At 38.5% G+C, this 22401-nt stretch overlaps 1 protein-coding gene across 2 annotated transcripts in view; it reads right to left on the bottom strand.

Annotated features, from left to right (window-relative positions):
- SERPINI1 (serpin family I member 1) overlaps positions 1-22401 on the bottom strand; it is a 71893-nt gene that overhangs the window by 3368 nt on the left and 46124 nt on the right. For both annotated transcript variants that reach the window (XM_040480677.1, XM_040480675.1), the window contains exons 3-6: positions 21148-21378; positions 18762-18956; positions 16654-16858; positions 11035-11132 (exon numbers count right to left, since the gene is read on the bottom strand). In XM_040480677.1, coding sequence (XP_040336611.1) covers positions 11035-11132; positions 16654-16858; positions 18762-18956; positions 21148-21378 — 729 coding nt within the window. The remainder of the gene's footprint in view (positions 1-11034; positions 11133-16653; positions 16859-18761; positions 18957-21147; positions 21379-22401) is intronic.

Raw genomic sequence — 22401 nt, 5'->3', positions numbered from 1 at the left:
CACACACACACACACACACACACACACACACACATCCTGTTGGTCCTATTTATCTGGAGAACATTAATACAGTATGGGAAGACAGCCACCTATAAGCCAAGGAGAGAGGCCTGAGAAGAAACCAACCCTGAAGACATCTTGATCTCAGATGTCCAGCCTCCAGAACTGTGAGAACACAAAGGTCTGTGAACCCACGCAGTCTGTGGGACTTTGTTATGGCAGTCCCAGCTTTCAGACTTGGGTTTCCAACTTTTGTCCCCAAAGTTAAAACAAAATGAACGAAACATAGCTCAAATACATAAAAAGGAAAGTAGCATAAGGAAGCAAGATAAAAGATTACTCAAGTTTCTGCCACCCCCCCTCACCCCCTTTTTCCATTCTGGGAGGTCTAATTCAAATTTAAGATAACCTTGTTGCTGATGCAGTAAAAGCACAGGGGATTTCCCATTAGGCTGTTTAGTAAGACTTTGTAAGTGACCAAGTCCTACCTACAACAGACATTTTCCTTTCTAGTTTTCAAAAACCCATAATTATCTTACACTGATAGGGAATAATGTTCAACAATATTTTTGGTACATCTTTCACACAGCACCTGCTTATTTTGAATCAGCCCCAAGACAACTGAGTGCCAACTCTGAATATATTTTTAATAGGGATATTACTTCCTCAGCTCATATTTAGTATTAAGATATAAACACTGCATTATGAAATAGTCTCACGTATTATGGTATTTTCTCCTAGAATGCACTTGGTAACTAGAAGAAAAATAAAAAGCAATAGACTTTTACATTAAACAATTAAGTATAATTAGCTCCCTCAAATCCAGAAGACTCATTTTTTTCCACAACAAATAGAAAGAACAACACAAACTGCATTAAGCAACTAGTCAGATATATTTAGCTGACAAAACAAATACATGAATTCCAAGAGAGTAAAACATATTAACTATTTACTAGTTAACTGATGCTATATTATTTTCAGATTCTGCTGCCCATTTTCTTCAGTTTGCCAGTTAAGGTAGGGTCATGCATCAAGAGGCGGTATGATGGCCCTGGATGCAAAAGTGAGACAACGTAGTTCCTAAAGGGTGATGGGTGTTCACACTGCCAGCTAAGCCCTCTTTAAATATTCGGAGGGGCATTTTCAACGACAGCAAATGATACGGTAGCCGCATCAATTTGCACAGAGGAAACTGCCTCCTAGCTCTTGAGTCTGATCTTTTGACTACACTAGACACCTTGAAAGAAGGAATTTCATCCCTTTCACTCTGGTTTCTGCCACAAGGGTCTTCTCCTCCAGTCACCTAACCTCTTATATGCCCTCATTTACCCACACAGAATGGTAGGGAGATGGAGAAGAGGGATACTACAAGGCACCATGGCAGAAAGATCAAGAAGGCAGGGATGCTGAGGGTTCTTCCTACAGAGTGAGTCACTTAAAAGATAATGAAGTGGACAGACCTTTAACAGGATTCACAAAGAAGAGAAATTACCTAAATGAACAATATTAAGGCAAAAAAGAACATGTCCTAAGATAGAGAAGAGAATTTTTAAAAATCACAAAAAATACTTTGTACAATTTTCTGCAGATAAATGTGAATCAACTTTATGAGGTGTAATTTATTTACCATGCACTATATATATTAACAACACAATAATTACAATACAGGAAAACAAAAATATATTTTACAAAACAACACCACATTTGGTAAGTTTTGATATATCTTTGAACCCCTCTCCACAAATAAGAATCAGAATATTTCTATCTCCCCTAAAAGATTCTTGTGCTTCTTTATGCAGATAGTTTTGAAAATAAAGAGACTTGTCAGCAACTGGACAATTTTATAGGAATATATAAATTATAAAACTGAACAAAGAAAAAAATAGAATATCTGAATAATCCAGTAACCATTAAGATAGTTGAGTAAGTAGACAAAAATTTCTCCCTCCTCAAAATTAAAGACTCCAAGCCTGGATGGTTTCCTAAGTGATTTAACCAATCCCCCAAAGAACAGATAGGCTTCTCTGTTATAAAACCATTTGAAACTCTAGAAAGAGAATAAAAGCAATCTAAGTCATCTATGGATACTTTTACCTTGATATAAAAATTGACCCAGGGCAGTCTAAGGAAAGAAAATCATAGGCCAAACTCACCTGTTAACATAGAGGTAAACGTTTTTTTGCTTGTTTGTTTTTTTAATCAGAACATTAAACCCAGCAACATATGCAAATACTTTTTTCAAATGAGGTTTCAAGGGATGTCCTAGTGTGTAATGACACAGTGGTTGAGAACTGCCCTAACTGACCCCATTTCACATTAGGGCTTCCTCCAGGATGATCTCATCAAATAGAAACCAGTTTATGCCACTACTACCCGACTGAAAACCCTTTCTCCCCACTCCTGCTGGCTCTGCCTCCCGCCTTGCCTTTGGCATACTGTGTACCCACGAACCTCGGGGTGCAGTATGGGGGTCTCCAGGAGATTGCCTTTGTGCCGTTCATTTAGCATGCTTCTCGCCATGCTCTGTGCTCCAGATTATTTGCATAGCAATAATCTAAACATACCATACTTGATCCCTTCTGTGTCTTTGTTTCCCCAGAAACTCCCTTATCCCTGTATAGTCAGATACCTAATCTACTTCTGAAGCTCAGCTTTGAGCCCTGTTGGGCTTTTCTGCTCTCCTCTGACTGCTATTCATCACTAAGGTAGAACTAACCACTCTTTCCCACTGAACCCAGCGTCTTATTCAACTGAAGCCTTTATATTTGCAATATTTCTCTCTTCCTGAACTGTCAAATCCCTTAAGGCAAGGATTGTGTCATTGCTCTTGCGGTCCCTGGCTTCTGACGTTTCGTGGGCCTAGTGACTGAACTAACGTTAAGAAAAGAGAGTTTCCTGGTAATGTGTGAGTTTCCAGTACTTAACCTAGCACGAACAGGAATTTAGTAATCGTTGAATGAAAGGGACTCGCTATTTCCTACTATAATAAGACTTTGGATACGTCACTCTATGGCCGTCATGGCCACAATTCTGTTCACAAGCATGGCTATAAAGTTTATTCTTGTAATAGATAAAACATATGACATTCATCCAAAGTGGATGCTCTAGGAAAATTGACGGACAACAGCACTAGACAGGGAGAGAATGCAAGGACCACACGCAGACTAAAAACTTAAAAATCCAGTCGTGGAGAAGGAGCTAAGGGAACGGGATCCAACAGGCCGGTGGCCTCATATATATTTCAAAGACAGCAAAATAAAGATTGAATCCAATGTTCCAACTCCAACGGACAGCAAATGTCTGCAGATGTACGTGAGACCTCAGGACACTTAACTTTCAGAAACACACTGCCCCATGAGATATACCAGTGGGAGAAAAAGTAACAGATAAATCACAGCACAAATAGCGGAGGGAAGAAATAAAATGAAACTTTCTTCTCTCGGGACACACTGCAAGCAGTCACCTTAAAATATAAGCCAAAAGTGGTTTCAACAAGAATGGGACTTGCCACCACCCAGTCTGGTCATGCAGGCACCTACTAGGCAAGTTCATGGCTTCTTATGCTTGCCTCCAATATTGCTCATCCTCATGTAATTAGGTGTCAATCAAGGCCGTCTTTCTCGCTAGGCCATTCGCCATACACCTATTCCTTCAGGGCCTAGACCTCGCTGTCCAATTTATCTCCTACTTGCCATGCTTTGCACACTGCCAGGCACCAAGTAGGCACTCGGATATTTGGTGAATCAAAATGTGAGGGGGAATTAAGGAGATTTACACTGATGAGCCCGTCTTACTGACTAGAGAAAAGTTCACTGTTCTCCAGAAAAGGAAAATAAATAAATCAAAGGCAAACAAAGCTACACGCAAAAAAAACACATTGCGTATGCTGGCCCCAAGCAGTCCTCCCCTCCTGGCCGCAGCAGACATTGCTGCCAAATAACTAGTCCTGCTTGCCTCTGGGCAGCGTGGAGCCGGGCTTTTCACAAAGGAGAAGATGGGAAAGGGGCCAGCAAGCCCTAGGTTTACCAGAGAAAAGCTGGGCAATAATTCAAGCTCTTCTGCAGAAAGCAGGGCAAAATACTAAGGCATTCATTCAGTCACTGAGCAAATATTTATCAAGTACTCTGTTCATAGGAGATATTGTGCAGGAAACCAAAGCTCTAAGTATCTGTGATTAACATAATGTTGGCAGGATGGCCATCATGCGAGTGGATGCCACTAGCTCCCTTGTGGCACTGTTCCTAAACACAGCCAATTTAAATAGCTTTCTGCGTCACCAAGGACATGCTTAAAATAACAAAATGAAGAGCGTTCCATAACAGAACCCGAGAATATCAAAAGCGTCTCTGTACTTGAGTCGCTAAAATATTTTTAGCTTCAGCCCCACCTATGAACTTTAGAAAGGTTCGTAGAATTTGAGTTCCTCCGAGGTAGGAAGAGTGTTTGTTTTTCTGGAGAAATTTTGTTATAGACCAGCAAATATTCATTCATCTGTCCATTCGTGCGTTCATTCAGGTACTAAGCACCTCCCATGTGCCATTGTGGATACGCTGGATATACTATAGTAAACTAAAAAGTTCCTTCCTAATGGGAGGAAAGCAGACATGAAATAACAATGGCAATAAAAAAGCAAATCAATAAATGGCCACAATTTCAGGGTGTGGTGAGTGTTCCTAAGAAACAAGATGAGGTGAAGTGTTGGCTGGTGACGGGGGCAGGCAAGGGGAGCTACTTGACTCAGGGTGTTGGGAAAGGCCATCTGAGAAGGTGGATTTGACTGAGACCTAAAGTATACAAAGGAGCCTGCCACGGGAACACCTGAAGGCAGTTTTCGGCCGAGGGAAAAGCTAGTGCAGGGGCAGATGGGAGCCAGGTGTGTTCAAGGACCCAAAAGAAGGCCTGTGTGGCTAGAGCACAGAGAGTGAAGAGGGCCGGACGTTTGAGAGAAGCCTCTACACCTGGAGTGAGGCGGGCCCATCACCACTTCCTACCCAGCCAGCATCTGTCCTGCTCTCCACACCATGCTGGGCTCTGAGGACAGAAAGTCATCTATGCCACAGTCCTTGCTTCTGAGGAGCTCCGAGGACAGAGACAGGTATGTGAACAGACAATCTAAGGAAAAGGTAGAACCTGTGATAGCACATTGCATGATGACAGGCCAGATGAGGGAAAGTGAACCATTCGGAAGGGAGAGACGTCAGGGAAAGCTTCTTGGAGGCGGTGCCATTTGGGCTGGTTCTTGAAGGTAAGCAGAAAAGAGCCAGAGAATGGGGCAAGGACATCCCTAGCAGAGGATTATATCGCAAATGAGACAAGCCTCGGCAAAGACTTGAAGTCCAATTGGATCCTGGGCAATGAGGAGGCGGGGCATGGCAGGGGATGCGCCTGATTTTAAGAGCTTGAACCACGAGTCTGGAGAGCCTGGGCTTCATCCAGAAGTAACAGGGCACTACTGCTTTGATTTTAGGAGATAATCTGCGGCAGGAGCTGTAAAGCGTGAATCAGATGAGCAAACAGCTACGGGCAGAAGTTCAAGTTAGCTAGCTGTTACAACAGTTCAGGCAAAAAAGTAGGAGGCAGAGTGGAGGTAGGGCACCGGAAGACAGTTGCAGCCCTCTGGCTTACAGGTGCAAGGAGAAGAAGAACAAACAAGGGCAGGATGTAAGAGTCAGTCCCGCATAAATCTCAGCACTTGAGTCTGACCGGAATGTGGCTTTTGCTGTGTCTTCTTAATTCCTTTACTTTATTGGCTCCTTTATTAAAGCTCGTACTTTGTGCTGAAGGATTTAGTACTCTCTTTCTCCTTCCCCTTCCACCTTCCAAGAGGATTATCTATTAATCCAAATGCTGACAGTCATTCATTTCCATTACAAAAATAGCCCTACTCTATAACAGGATCCTCACTGCCACTAGATGAGCATTTTAAATCGAGCCTGAGAAGAAAATGATTCTCAGCACTCTCTAGATTCCATGTTTATTGTATGAGTCTTTACTGTGTTTTATGTTAATGGAGTTTAGCGTCAAAAGCAATGGACATCAAATTGAGATTAAAAAAAAAATAAGCACAGTAAATACACAGCATTTCATCTTATTCATTTCTTCTTTCAGTGAGTACTAGCCAGAAAGCACAGAACTGCGTGCTTCCTAAACACACACAAGGATCAATTTGGAGAGGTTTAAATTCTAGCAGACGATATCCAATGCATAAGTAATGATAATCTGAGATCGGGTATGTTATGCAGCATAAAGAAAAGTGCAGAATACTGTAGAATTTATGAAGGAGCAATTACTTCTGGTTGGTGCAATCACGTGGCTTGATGAAGTTGGCGATATCGAAGCTGAAGATCCGTTCGAGATCTATTTCAGGTGGGAGAGACGTTACAATGATGGGGCCCTAGGGAGATGTGAGGTGCAGAGCCAGCGGTCAGTTTGGCTGGTGAAAGCTGTATGTAAGGACTCCGTCGGAGTTAAGGTTGGAGGGAGCTGAGGTCTGAATGCCCTGCCAAGCAGCGGACAGTGCACTGCAGACTGAACAAGGAAGGCTCCGAACAGGAGCTGAGATGATCTGAGAGCGGGCTTTAAGGTGATTAATCCTGGCAGTGGTACATAAGACAGATTAGAGGGAAGAGAGATTGCAAACCGTTTAGGAGGCTATTGAAATAGTCTGGGGCAGTGGTCATGAGAGTCTGAAATAAAGGTGGATGCCATGGAATAGAAAATGAAAGAGTGGATTCAAGAGGTCTTAGCAAAGGACTCTCAAGTCACTGCATCTTTCCAGAAGCAAGAGAATGTGGAGCAGGGGTTTTTGTTTTGTTTTTGTTTTTGTTTTTTTGTTCCACTGCTAAATCATATTTGCTATCTTTAAAGAAAGATACAATTTCATTGCAGAATTTAAGAATTGGTAGTATCAAAATAGTACTGAAGTGTTTTCTGGGTGCTTTTGAACTTAGGAATTCTACTAATAATGCTATTTTTAAAAGTTTTTCCCAGTTTTCAATATAGCATTTTAATTGAAGATGTTGTGCATACACAAGGCAAAATCCTAAACGGTATACAGTGGTACATGAAACAACATCTCCTTTTTCATCTAAGAGCCTCTGTCCTGTATTCCAGAGGTAACCATTGCTATCATCTTCTAAGACATTATTAAAAAATGTTCAACGCATTTAAAAACTGAAATACATACCTATATTCTCCTCCTCCATTTTTTTTTAAATTATTATTTTAGAGGGAATGCACACACATAAGAGTGAGAGCAGGAGAGAGGGGCCGAGGGAGAGAGAGCCTGATGCAGGGCTTGATCCCATGACCCCAGCACCTTGACCTGAGCCAAAAATCAAGAGATGGTCACTCAACCATCTGAGCCACCCAGGCACCCCATCCTCCTCCATCTTTTGAACCAATATGCTCCCAGGCTGCCCATTGACTTTCTTTTCCCTCTCTGCTTTCCCAATGCTTTCTCTGCTATGGGGTTTCTTGACATTTGGGACTGGATTATTCTTTGTTGTGGGTCTGTCCTATGCAGCATAGATCACTGGGATGTAGATGCATCCCTGGCCATCTGTTGGATAGATGCCAATAGCACTCCCCAGGTGTAACAATCCACAAGGTCTCCGGTTATCGCCAAATGTTCCCTGGGGGACAGAATTGTCCTGGCTGAGAACCAGTGCTCCAGTAAAGCATTTCTACCACTCTTCCTTTTATTAAATCCACTCTTTATGTCTTTCTCCCCATAAGTCTGCATCTGTTTTCACAGTAGGTATATCTTAATCATTGTTTCATTTTTATGACATAGTACCGTGTTCACACCATCTACCTCACAAAGAGTTATTAAATGAAATGAATAGACATGGCATTGAATGTAATTAATGTTGTATATCTTAAATACCATGAAATTCTCACCATGAAATTCATTAAGGCAGGAAGTAATAATCAAATACACGTTAATAATTTTCCTGGGTATGTGCAGGGGTTACTGTCACAGACACTTTAATTTTTTTTTTTTTTAATTTGAGAGAGAGAGAGAGAGAGAGAGAGAGAGAGAGAGAGCATGTGCACATGCGCGATAGTGGGGAAGGGGCAGAGGGAGAAGGAAAGAGAATCTCAAGCAGACTCCATGCCCAGCAGGAAGCCTGACATGGGGCTCCATTTCACCAATCACAAGATCACAACCTGAGCCAAAACCAAGTGTCAGACGCTCAACCAACTGAGCCACCCAGGTGCCCTGTCATAGACACTTTAATCATCAGGGTTTTCGTGTCATTTGGAGAGGAAAAAAACTGGACACCTGAAAAGGACACCAACCATGTAGGGCAGAGCATATGGCGCCCAAGTGAACAAAGCAGGGAATAAACACTATCAAATTCAGTAAAAGCAGAGGGACAAGTTTTATAGTTGTGTCAGTAAATAGGTTTTGAAAGAGTGATTCATAAATTAATGTGGATGTGGATGTGTGTGAGAAAGAGAATGAGAGAGAGGGAGAGGGAGAGAAAGAGAAAGGATATATTGGTTGGGGTGGGTTGACATGCTGAGTCTACCAAGGTCCTGGCAAAACTAAGGAGTTAAGAATAAAGAGTTCCCACTGAAAGCTTGAGAAGTTGACTTTAGACCTTTCATCACGTTATCCTGAAGACTCGAACGGGGTAGTGTTTGAGGATGGCCAATCCTGGATTTCTTACTGATGTTTTAAGGAGTTAAATGTTCCGAGAAATGTAATATGTGAGGTGGCCCTGAAGAAACCTCTTCTCTCCTTCCCTCCCTTGTTTTATCCTTTAGTGGACATCTGCTGTGTGCCAACTGGGTGTCAGCCATGTGCCAGGTAGTGGGAATGCAGCCTCTGTTAAATTCTGACTGAGGTTTGGTCAGATGAACAGAGACTTCACATAGAAACTATGTGAACTCCGAGAGATCCGAGTGTGATTTCAAATTTCTGAACCATCTGCATTCATAATACATATTTATTCTCTATTGTCTCTGTACATACTAAAGGCAATTAAATATTACATCATAAACCTCCCAGATTTGCCAACATTTTAAGCTACACTGACCACAATAATGGATTTGCCACTGCAGTGCTACTCCCTCAGGACCAAGAAGGAGCAGATACTCTTATGTGTGTGAAGTAACTGCCTCGATGTTTGGGTGAGACAGTGAGGAATCTCTAATAAAACAGAAAATAGAGCCACGGTAGGAAAGCGGAATGTAATTATCCAGCTGGAATTTGGCTAGTGTGTTATACAGATTCTCTCAATTCCTAAGGAAGGGAGCATAAGAAGTTTAAATGATACTATGCTTGAGCCACAGATATATTTCTGACTCAAGCACAAAAGTGTCCATTAGCTTGTGAGTCTCCCCCAGTCCTACCTCATTCACAATCCCACTGAAGAGTTCAGAGCCCTAGGAGCGTGAATGTAAGCCAAGAAAACCTTTACTCAGGAAAAATTCACATTTCTCTGATGTGGACAGGAACATTTATATAGTAGACAGCTAGAAAAGCTCTACTGGTGTTTTGAGATGTAGGCTCTCTAATCGGGTAGAAGTTGTGGTATCAGATACGTCAACATCATCTCATTGCTGAGTGCTGCTTAGAAAACAATCTGTCCAATTCTAAATCTGGGAGGCAAGGCCTTTTTGACTATAAACTCTTTGAGAATTTCCTGAAATCTATGAACCTATCTCCACTCTCTCTTTTTCTGCGTGTGTGTGTGTGTGTGTGTGTGTGTGTACACACTTATATGCAATTTCAGGGGTAGAGGCATCCACTTCACTGAATTCAATCCATGGATCCTCATACTCCTCATAGAAGCTCTTATTTGGTCGGCTTGATTTTCTATAGGATGCTACTTCAGGAGAGGAAAACTAAATTCTCTCCTGAACACATAAACTGCTAAGGAAACTTCTATTGCCTCAGCTCTCTCTGGTTGGAGAATTGGGTCCAATAGATTGCATATAAAGAGGACTTACACACTGAGGTTTTTTTTTTTTTTTTTTTATCTTGATTATGTCCCTATCTATCTATCTATCTATCTCTCTATCTATGATAGTTTCCATATTCCACAGAAATGATAGAACAACGTTATACAAGCTAAGTCTTAAACTCACAGGTACCTTATTTCAATGATAAGTGTCTTGGGGTTAGCTGCTTAAAATACTTCCAAAAGGATTTTACATGTTCTAAGTACTTAATGTTGCTAATATGTTAATGATTTTTACCTTGAACAAATTAGGGCATCTGAATCAAATAATTCAACTGGGTTTTCCCCCACCTTGGGATATTTAAAATAAATTACCCATATGCCAGGTATATTTTGAAGCTACTACAAAACCACTGGTTTCTTATTGAAGACTAAAGACAATCTTTACATCATCCCACTAGGTGTTCTTTTAAAAAGCGTTGGGGCATCTGGGTGGCTCAGCTGGTTAAGCATCTGACTTCAGCTCAGGTCACGTTCTCACGGTTTGTGGGTTTGAGCCCCACATCGGGCTCTGTGCCGACAGCTCAGAGCCTGCAGCCAGCTTCAGATTCTGCGTCTCCCTCTCTCTCTGTTCCTCCCCCATTCATGCTCTGTCTCTCAAAAAAAAAAAAAAAATAAACACTAAAAACAATTTTTTAAAGTGTTTAGTTCTTGTTTAGTTCTTACAGCAGGCATGGGTTTGTCCTTTCTTCCTTCTTTCTTTTCTATATAATTTACTGTAACCGAACATATTGAGATACTAAATCACCATGTTTATTGATTATCTACTCTACAAGGCATTGTGACAGGTAGGATGGGGAATTTAAAGATATATAAGACAGGTCTTCTGGAGAATATCCATTATTGAAGATAAGACATGGACCAGAATAATATAAACAATGTTATGACCATGATTTATAGTTTGGGGTATTGAAGGTAAATGTATTCGTTACATTTATTTGGCAAACGATAACTTTATTTTACTTCAGAACTCCATAGTAAATAGAGGGTTCAACAGCATCACTTTTCAAAGCTTTTCTGAAATAATGACATTTAAAAAAAATTGGTGTTTATTTCCTACCAGACAGAGCTGTCAAATTTGCATTTTTGATGAAAACCTCAGTTATTCCAAGGGCCTTCAAAACATCTTTTAAGTCAATTTCCTGTTCCACTGTGAACCTGGAGAACAAACATATAGCGGGAAAAGCATTTAGTTACAGCATTTTTAAAGTATTTAGTTACAGTATCCTGTTAATCTGGCACAAGAGCAAAATGTTAGATATGTTGATTTGAACAGCAAATTATGCTAAAACTGGCTTTTGACTGCAAGTATTGACTGTGCTTCAGTCAAAATACTTTTAGTATTTGACTGTGCTTATAAAAAGAGGAGATGGCAAAAAGAATAATATATCAGGATAGTATTAATTATTAAGTAGGAAAACTATTTGATGAGGACGGTAATAGATACGGTGCAATAAATGTTTTGAGATCAAGAATGTAAAACTTGTAAACGAGTAGCTTTCAAAATTCTTTGACCTAGTAATATATTTGACTTTTTTAAGCTGTCAATGGCTAACCAAACATTTGCCCAAGGCATTTGATTCTCTTTTTAGCGTCCTGCTCAATTCCCTGTGTGTGGAGACAGCCAATCGCAGTACAATGGATACATTTAGCATTTCAACTCCATACACTCAGAGAAAGGAAATATAAAAGCTATTGTGTTAAAAATATATATATATTCATGGTTATATTAACCTCTAGGACATAAGCCTGTTTTTCCTGGTAGCATCACAGAAAGACGTTCATCAATGAAAGTAAGCTAAATATTACATTTTAAAAACTATACACTTCTAAAATTATATTAGAGATTTTTTTAAGCAAAAGAATTTTAATCTTAATTTTTTTGTCCTGATGGACTTTATGAATTCTCATATGTAGAAGTGCGTCACGTTTGCGAGAAGAAATAAAACATCTCTTAAAACTGAAATAAAAATGGGTACAGTGGTCATGAATAGAATATTAATTTAAAAAATGGTTTCCATAGAAAGCTTGATTGGTCCTAATGTGGAGTCTCTCCCCAAACGATGAAATGTGTCACCCATCTTTCTAGCATAAAACAAGGCTGCATTAACACATGAATGCAGTTCTTGGAAAGCAAAGGTTTTTATTACTTTTTTAGAACAAGTGAAAACGACTAGTTAGAACCAAACGTTTCTTTTTTTTCTAAGGTGTTGGCTCTTGATCAGTAAAGATCATAAATGTCAGTTTTTGTCCTTTAAAAAGCCAAGTCTGTGACAGTCACCAAACGTTACATTAGCATCACTTCTGATGTCTGGTGACAAGGGAATGACTGCTGTCAACAAGACTCAGACATCAAGAGGTATCATCAGGGGAAAATAGTTTTAGCGGGCTCATGTTTATGGGGAAAATATGACAAATAGACAAATAAATGTATAGCAAACATATTAAACCAAGTACTGAATTTTATCTGTATCCTATACTCTAACTTGGACTTAACATTGTTCCTTTTGTTTCCTTCAAAGAGCAGGTGTTGGTTGTGAAAGTAGAGAAGGGGGATGAGTTGGGAAATACGAAATGTCTCAAAGAACACATTCAACCGCCTGATTAAGATGTTTTGTGTGTCTGCTTTACTTTTATTATTCATTGATTGATTGATCGCTTATATGAAGATTATTACCGAGAACTATTCCAAGATTATAACAGATTAATTTAAATATCACCAAAGCCCTTGGAGGCAGGTATTATTATCATCCTCAGCTCATAGAAGAAGAAACTGAGGAGCAGAAAGATGAGATAATGTGACCAGGGTCATCCAGCTAACAAATGGCAGAGCAGGGATCCGGGCGGTACTCTGTGTGTCCTGATCCACCTAAAATAGGAAAGTGAAGGAAGAGATCAGGAGAGGATTCTTTGTACTTCTTAAGAGCAACCTGGTTTGTGTCACATTTCTGAGGTTTGCTGTTTCGGGTGAGGATGGTAATTCAACCAGATTGAATTCGGGCAAGCTCCTTAATTTCTGAGCCTCGGTTTTGCAGTGTAGGAAATGGCCTTAGTAATTCCTGCACCATAGTATTGTTGAGGGGACTGAATGAGGTCTCTGGAAGTCTTAGCATGGTGCTGGCACGTAGGAGGCATGCAATAAAGGGCAGATAGTGTTGATAGCACTTGTGATAATGCCATTATGTATAACATTCACATTATTCTAGATGTTAAGGTATTTATATTTGCACTTCAGTAGTGGTGGAGTAATTTCATCAAATAGCCGTTGAATCCATGCTGCTTTAACTGCAAATTAGTCAAGTCTAGTGTATCTAGCGTCTTTTTTATTTTAATATCTGTAGTATCTGGCATAGGGCAATACACACAGGGTGAAGTGGAAAAAGTTTAGGTGCATTGAGTGTTCCAAGTTGAAGACAGGATGTAAACAATTTCCACTTAGCCATTTCTCATCTTTGTTTCCTTATCAAGCTATTGAAACATAGCTATTATTCATTTACTATCCCTTTCTTCTTAATATAGACCAATATTCATATAAATAATCATTGTCATCTCCCATACACTGAGGGCTCCCAGACACTATGCAAATCCTGTTATTTATGGTATCTCATTTAATCATCCTAATGATAATCTCACAGAATCCCATGAGATTCTGCATTGTTGTCTCTTTTCTACAGAAGAACAAACTGAAGTTTAGCCCTAATCACACAGCTAGTAGGTGGTAGAATGAGGACATGAGCTAAATTCTGTTTGACCGCAAGGCCCCCTACCACTAATAACTAGAATTCCAACCTACAGACAGATTTTTATATTTCACCCACTGAATTTAAAAAGAAAAAGCCACATCATTGCTCTTTTAAACCCAAAAGGCATGCGCATTTTAATAACGTAATCATGCATTTGCAAATTTCTGAGTAAGTTGAAGAGGTATGTAGGAGGCAGAAGCATTGGAGACAGCTGTGTAGAGCTAGTGTTAGGAAAGAATAAATATATGTTACATATAATGAGATTTAGAAAATTTATAGGCCATTAAGAAACTAATCAAGAAAACTTCTGTAGAAAAACCTATAAAAAGCACTCACATTAAAGAACAAAATCAGATGGGTTATATATGAGTTTTCTTCTACAAACATCAAACTAAAGTGCTGTATTTCTAAGGCAATCATTTCAAAATAACAGGATGGTCTCTGTTGACAAAATAGAAAACCACTTCATGTCCATTGATTTCAAGCACTCTGATCAAAAATGACAAATCTGAGGGGCGCCGGGATGGCTCAGTCAGTTGAGCCTCAGACTCTTGGCTTTGGCTCAGGTCCCGATCTCATAGTTTGGGGGATCAAGCCCCATGCTGGGCCCTGTGCTGACAGTGTGCAGCCTGCTTGGGATTCTCTCTCTCCCTGTCTCCTTGCCCCTCGTCCACTCACACACGCACTCTCTCTCTCTCCCTTTCTCTCTCTCAAAATAAATAAATAAACTTTTAAAAAATGACAAATCTGAGACTACAAAAGAGTGGAAAGATACGACAGCCAGGTACATCTGCATTCCAAGTATTCCAAGATATTTGATTTTCATTTTAGAAAAATCTTTTGTACCTTATATAATGAAGAAGGTAATGTTCATCAGAGCAAGGTTTTTAAAAAATCCTACTGAAAGAAAAGTATATATAAAGCTACCTATAGATTAACACAAGGTGAATACTAGGAGTTAAAATGTACACTGAAAAATAAATAATAATAGTGATAATAGATAATAATTATATGATGCTTATAATATAAGCATCTGTGCCAGGCATTATTCTCAAGTGCTTATTAGATATCTTACATATATTTTATATATATATATATATATATATATATATATATATATATATATATTAGCCAAACTATTTTTGCTAGCATGAATAAATTGCAAGAATATCTGGTAATCTCATTTAAATCTTAGAAATGTATGACCGTGCATAAATCTTTTGGTATTTCACTAGATTTGGTTATATCATATAGGTGGAAAATTTTTACCCTCTCCTGAATAGGGTTTTGTATTTTCGATAAAAACACAATTTCAATTCAGCATTTGATTCCTGTAGGACTTATTGTTAAGGGGGGAAAATAATAAAAATGCAAAAGTAGTTACCCATTCTCCTCTTTAAAATACCCCATACACCTTTATAGCCTTTAAGAAAAGCATTTAAAACCTGTAAGTATACAATCTAATATAATGGAAAATAAAAGTACCTGTCAAGCAGGACAAGAATGTGGTCAAATTACAGAAATGCAAAGTTGTGTTTTCAAAGTAATATCTCCACGTGAATAAAACTATACAAACCATTTAAAACAGACACTTGAGTAAACCTAGAAAATGGCTACCAGAAAATTTTTACGTTTGCTAAAATGAGGGCACAAGAATCATCACCTTCATTGAACATTTGATGGATCGTTTCCCATTGATTATTACCTACATATAAGTATTTGAAAACCGTCAATTTCTTAAAAAAGGAAACCACATTCATCTTATCTAGCGATTTAACCTCTCTCTCTATGCATTAACCATGCAGAGGAAGAGTTCATAGAACTTCTGGAGAAATGGATGCATGGTAATTAACTGTGCCTAGTTTAGTATCAGGCATTAATATGAGCAAGCAAGCTAAAGTATTCCATAATTGAAGAGTATCTCTTAGAAAATGAAAATTTAATTTTCTTCTGCCACGTTCAATTTCTCAGTGGACAGGACCTGGAGGCCACATTTTCTAGTGAATATGGTTGAATTAGGATTTGTGATAGTTATTAAGCATTCATTTGGAATTCTGTTAAAATACCCCTAAATAACTTTGCATCCTCACAGAATTGAAGCATTTGGAGATGCTGCACTTAATTCATGGAATTTAATAAGGGAAGCATTAACACTGTCCTGAATTTCTCATATTATCAGGAAGAAGTTCTTTCAAAATATAAGGAAAAATACACATCAATATCATGGGATTGGCATGGGAAGAGGCATGGGAAGGGCATTTTAGGCCAATGCAAAAACATGCATGGAGACCCAGAGGCAGGTCAAGAGCAGGTTATCTGTAGCCTAACGACAACCACGTGGATAGTACATGCCACAAAACGTTTGTTGTGGTGTGTGGCCAGAGGCAGCATTGAGAAGAACATCGGAGCCCTGCATAGATTTTATTATTTAAGCCACAGGGAGAATTTTAAGCCTCTTCTTGTTTATTTATGGTTGCATCTTGGCACCCAGCACGGTAACGTGCTTGCGCTTCTCCCAACAGTGTCGGAGATTATTTTCTCTCCAGCTATAATCAACTTTAAATATTAATGGAATACAGAAGACTGCCAATGCAAATGATATTCAGAGACAATCTATTGAGAAATCTTCTAAAATGAAGCTAAGAATATTGACCAGGATCTGAAACTAGGTCTTGGTAAACAGCACTGAATGAATCACTAAGAGAGCTTGTGTCTGGGGGCAGGACCTCCTGAATACAAAAGAATAGTTTAAAGAAAAAAAGGAGAAGGAAGCGCAGGTGAGGAGGGGAAGAGGAGGGAAGAGTGAAGGGGTGTTGAAGAGAGTAGCTAAGACTTAAAATTCAAAAGCAGTGGCAAGGGTTTTTTCTGAATCAGAACCTCCATTGCTATCTCTCCCTCTGAGATGTATCAGAGGGGGTCACACAGAAGCCTCTCACCTGGGCAGGTACACTTCCACTTTCTGCTTCTTCACAGAGTTTGCCCATTCTTCAATCAGCTGTGCTTTGACCAATGGCTCCAGAGTGGCCAGTGGAACTTCCTGTCTGGACAACACCAACATCATACTGATCTCCTCTCCCTCATATGGTATTTCTAGGACTTGGTAGATACCACCAGCTTCATTGGAGCCATCACTAAATTCTCCTAAAAGGAAAAGAAAGGTGATTAAAGGCCCATATCAAAGTTCAAATAAAAGTTTTAATTTGTAATAACTTTCTTCCAAAATAGTATATAGAATATAAGAAACGCAGGCATCTGAGGAAAAGAGGGTTTTAAAAAAAAGAAAAAAATAGGCCCTGAAGTTCAAGTGACTCTTTGGCCTTGAAGAAATTATTTTATTTTAGAATCCCCAGAATTTCATCACATTTGTCATAATATGTTCTCTAGACTTACTTTTTATTTTTAAATGAGATACTTCAAATGAATATATACTTAAGGGATATTTTTAGAAACAACAATAAGTCCTGGGTAAAAAAATGAAGCCCAGGATCCAAGTTAGATGAAATCCACCTGATTTCTAAGAAGGGAAAAATTAACCACATAATACCTGGGACTGTATTATCACCACAGCTAAAAGTCTTGGGGCCAGAGTAGCATAGTCCAAATGAAATCAATTACATTCTACAGTAGTTATCTAGTGTATTTGTAGTGCTTAAGACCTCCAAACTAGGTAATTAGGTTAATTAGGTAATTGGCTTTGTGTTCTAATAACTCAGCTAAATTCACCAGGCTTCCATACAAAAATAAAGAAATCTTTAAAACAAATAGTGCCACCACCACCTTAAAATTTCCCTCATTTTCAAAAAGAAAATGTAATGCTTTTGTTATAAATATTTTCCTATAACTGATCTAGGTCCTTTAGACATCCCGTTAAACACTTTGGTTAAATGTTTGGTTCTTATTTTGACTGTTAATTTGATTAACTATGATTATAGTCTTTTAATTTTACATCATACTTTTAACGTTTATTTATTTTTGGGACAGAGAGAGACAGAGCATGAACGGGGGAGGGGCAGAGAGAGAGGGAGACACAGAATCGGAAACAGGCTCCAGGCTCCGAGCCATCAGCCCAGAGCCTGACGCGGGGCTCGAACTCACGGAGCGCGAGATCGTGACCTGGCTGAAGTCGGACGCTTAACCGACTGCGCCACCCAGGCGCCCCAATTTACATCATACTTTTAAATAGCATGAACTATTAGTTCCAATATGTACTTGGCTTACAATTACATTTCTGCTATGATAACAAATTATTACAGTTCAATATAGTGTGTAAGAAGGATTAACATCCTAACCTTCTGAAAAGTCCAATGAAATATCTTTTTTTTCTAACTTATTTTCTTAACATTTATTTATTTGAGACAGAGACAGAGAGCATGAGCAGGGGAGGGGCAGAGAGAGAGGGAGACACAGAATCCTAAGCAGGCTCTAGGCTCTGAGCCATCAGCACAGAGCCCAATGTGGGGCTCAAACTCATAAACCATGAGATCATGACCTGAGCCGAAGTCAGATGCCCAACTGACTGAGCCACCCAGGCGCTCCGGTCCAATGAAATATCTTTGAAAATAATGCCAAGGATATTGAGTTGTATCTCATTTCATAGACTCACAATAAATGAAACTATAAATGACTAATTATGTCATACACAAGTCTGAAAGCAAAATTTTAAAGAAATGCTTATAATTCAAATAGTGGTGAGGAATCCAAAGCAAGAGCAGAGTGGAACATATGAGTCACTGACAACCACCCCAAAGCCAATGGCTTTTTGGAGTAACTCAGAATGTTCTTACACAGGTCAGGTGTTTGCATATGAATAAAGCCACTCTGTGGGTGTAATCAACTTTATAAATTAAAGAAACATATTGGAAAACTGTCAGTGCATATAATATTCACTCAGGATCTAATTAGAGAGGCCTTTGAAAATGGAGCCAAGGAAATTGAATTGTAGTCCAAATAAGATTGACATTTGTGTAATAAATATTTCATGTTCTTTCTTAAAAAGCTGTTAATATACAGCAAGACAAGAAAAATAAAAGCCAAAAGATCTTACCATAATAAAATTCTCCTTGTTGATACATCATTGGAATTTGGACTTCACTTTCATCATCTTTAGTGAAGGAAAAGGTTCTAGTATTTTCAGGTCTAAATTGTGACTTCCAGTTCCCCTTGAAATAGACAGCATTGATGAGTGCCAAATGAGTGCCAGCATCAAAATCCCTTGGGGATACCAAATCTTTCAAGAGATCTGTGCAGGAAAAAGTGGAGAGATGAAAATTCATATTAAATCTGAAGGTGAAAGAGACCAAAAGATTACCAAACTACCGTCTGATAGAGTAATCCAGAAAAACTGTATACCATTACCAAATTTATAATAAAAATTGCAAGTATCTTGCATTTGGGATGCGTGGGTGGCTCAGTCAGTTAAGCATCTGACTCTTGATTTCCGCTCAGGTGATGATCTCATGGTTCATGAGTTTGAGCCCTTCGTCAGAATCTGCACTGCCAGCAGAGCCTGGGACTCTTTCTGTCTCTCTCTGCCCCTCCCCTGCTCTCTCTCTCTCTCTTTCTCAAAATAAATAAATAAACATTAAAAAAAGAAGGAAGTATCTTGCTTTCAAAGGAAAAATGTTAAGCAAGCAAGCGAGTGCGCGTGTGTGCGCGCACACACAACACACACACACACACACACACACACACACACACACACACACAGTTACAGATTAAGGGATCTAAAACATTCACACCACCTAAAATAAAACTGGTAGGATCCTGACACTTGAAGAAACTACGGAACCACATACAACAGAATCTCAGGTTTTACCACTTTCTAGTTGCAGTGATGCATGTAAAACTTTTAACATAGAGTAAGCACTCAATGATCATTTCAGAGTTCATTCTTAAAGAACATACACGATTAAAATGTCATCCAATTCAAAATTTCCCCCCATAAACACTGGATATCTTTCTACCAAATATAACAACTGCATTCAACTAGGTGAAAACAGATGAGTGAAAACCTATCATTTCTATCATTTGAAATGTTCCTTTAGAAATCTATTTGCAAAAACATTGGGTTTTTGTTGATAGCTGAAAATGTTTAAAAAGAGTTTGGAAATAGCTTTTAATAATCCAATCTATTCCAAATGTATTATTATTCTTGACTTATTCTTTGAATGTTAAAATACAAACATACGTTTCTTTTATCCTACATTTTAATGTCATAGTTGAAAAAGATAGGACCAAAATTTATATTCTCTCATTTTATTAATCATAGAACTTCTTTAGGTCCTTACAAAGGTGCCTCAGAATTTTAGGCATAATAGGACATAGGGCACATGGTCAGGGTTTTTGTTGTTCCCACATAAAATTTATTAGATTGATATTATTTGGGGGGTTTTGACAGTAGGAATTAATCTAATGAACATCTGTAATCTCCTTTCAGTTTGGTCTCATTTTTTTAAATTCTAATTTCAATTATGTTGGTGGTAAAATTAGAAAATAAAATGATAAAATATGAAACATTTGGAAAGCTTAAATAGATTTTTAAAGTATAGATTAGCGGGGCGCCTGGGTGGTGCAGTCGGTTAAGCGTCCGACTTCAGCCAGGTCACGATCTCGCGGTCCGGGAGTTCGAGCCCCGCGTCGGGCTCTGGGCTGATGGCTCGGAACCTGGAGCCTGTTTCTGATTCTGTGTCTCCCTCTCTCTCTGCCCCTCCCCCGTTCATGCTCTGTCTCTCTCTGTCCCAAAAAAAATAAATAAATGTTGAAAAAAAAATATAGATTAGAAATATTATGTTATTATTTTGAAGATTATTTTTCAAGTAATCTGTACACCCAACGTGGGGCTCAAACTCACAACCCCAAGATCAAGAGTCACATGCTCTACCAGCTGAGCCAGCCAGATGCTCTAAGATTAGAAACAGATATTAAAATAAACTTAGCGCTTTCTACTTCTCCATTTATTTGGGTTTAAAATGGGCTGCTCTTTTAAAAAGAAATCCTATAGTTCTGTCATTTAAAAGCCAAACCCTGATTTTTAGCTCTCTCTTATTTTCTATTTTAAATATATTGTTAAGAGGGCCACCAACTGTCATCCTAACTGCTATCTAACTTATTAAATAAATTAGCTCAAACAAAGTTCCACACAGTGGTTAAGATTATCATACAGAGGAAACCCGTTATTGGAGAACACAGATTTCAGACTGATATATCAATAGTGCCAAAATTCTTTACATGCCAAAAGATTTAAGTTCTTTCATAAACGCTTATTCATATGTAATGCTTCTAAAAAGACTATAATCTATACAAAATAATTATCAGATGCTCAACTAAATGCTATCTTTCAAAAATTCAAATGGAGTGAGGGGGCAAGTAATTTCAGAAGTAAAAGAGTTAAAACTAAACTATTAGAGAAAGAAAGGAACCAAATGACATACTATTTGTGTTATTCTCCACCCACTTATTGATATGGTTGGCCACAGCTATATTTTGACTGAAGTCCACATGATTTACTTCTGCATGAAAATACTTTTTCAGCATTTGCAAAAATTCCTCATTGACATGAAATCCATTTTGCACAAAGAGGGAATTGGCAATTTTCATCACATACTGGCTCTCTTTAGCAGTTACCATGTTAGAAAAATCCTTCAAGAAGGAAAATTCGTCACCTGAAAAATGACAAAGGATAAGTTTATTAGTGGAACAAACACAGTGAACGATCACGGGGAGTGGAGAAGCACTGAAACACAGCAAGGGAGATTGATGGAACTTGGAGCCCAAGGGAAGAGCACTAACTTGTTCCCTACACAGACATGATTAGGAGGCTCCGGTATTTGTGCTACTTCCGGATTTTCAAATTAACTTTTAGTATTATCAACTGGCATTAGTTTTCACTTTCATTGATACCTTGGTAGAATCTATAGATTTTTGGGGGTTATTTCCTTTCAGGGTACTTAGGTTTATTTTCATTACATTGGTCTTCATTTTATAATTATCAGGAAAAAGGATTAAGTTTAATTACCTAGTTTAAAAATTAAAATAGTCCTTGAAACTTTACTTTCACTAGACTTTTTTTTACCTAATAACGAGAAAAATCTATTCGAAATTATTGAGTTCTCAACTTTTTAATGAGTCAGTTCTCATGCATATTAAAAACATTAAAATAAAAATCATACATCCTGTCAAAGTGATTTCAAAACAGCTTTTGGCTAAAAACTTTCCCCAATACATAACATTTTCATAACAATAAAACATTTCAAGGAATTCTCGATGCTCCTTTAAAAATGAAGACGCAATTGGTTTTAAGCAAAAATTTCTGATATTCTTAGAGAATGATGTTGCTTTTCTTTATAGCAGTTCTCATAGTTATAAATTTTCACTTATTCAGGTGATAATTGATTAATACACGTCTCTCCCTCTGGACTGGAAACTCATTAAGAATCATGTGTGCTTTTATTTATCACAATGAGGCTTATTGAAATAATACTAATAAAATATACAATTTCCTTAGATTAACTCAGCTAAAGGTGGAGCCAGGAATTAATACTTTTCTTGGGTTTCCTAATGGTTCTCCTAGCCATACCGTCTCAGTGACATCACTTTCTCACATCATGTAAATACTGCAGCCTGTAGCATAAGACAGCATAACTGAGTTGACAGTTAAAGTCAAACCACCTTGAAAATGTAAACCT

Source organism: Herpailurus yagouaroundi, unplaced genomic scaffold (genome assembly GCF_014898765.1).
Source record: "Herpailurus yagouaroundi ecotype Mexico unplaced genomic scaffold, PumYag 159, whole genome shotgun sequence".
NCBI lineage: Eukaryota > Metazoa > Chordata > Mammalia > Carnivora > Felidae > Herpailurus > Herpailurus yagouaroundi.
The sequence above is the reverse complement of the archived record's forward strand: the minus strand, read 5'-3'. Positions and strand labels throughout refer to the sequence as shown.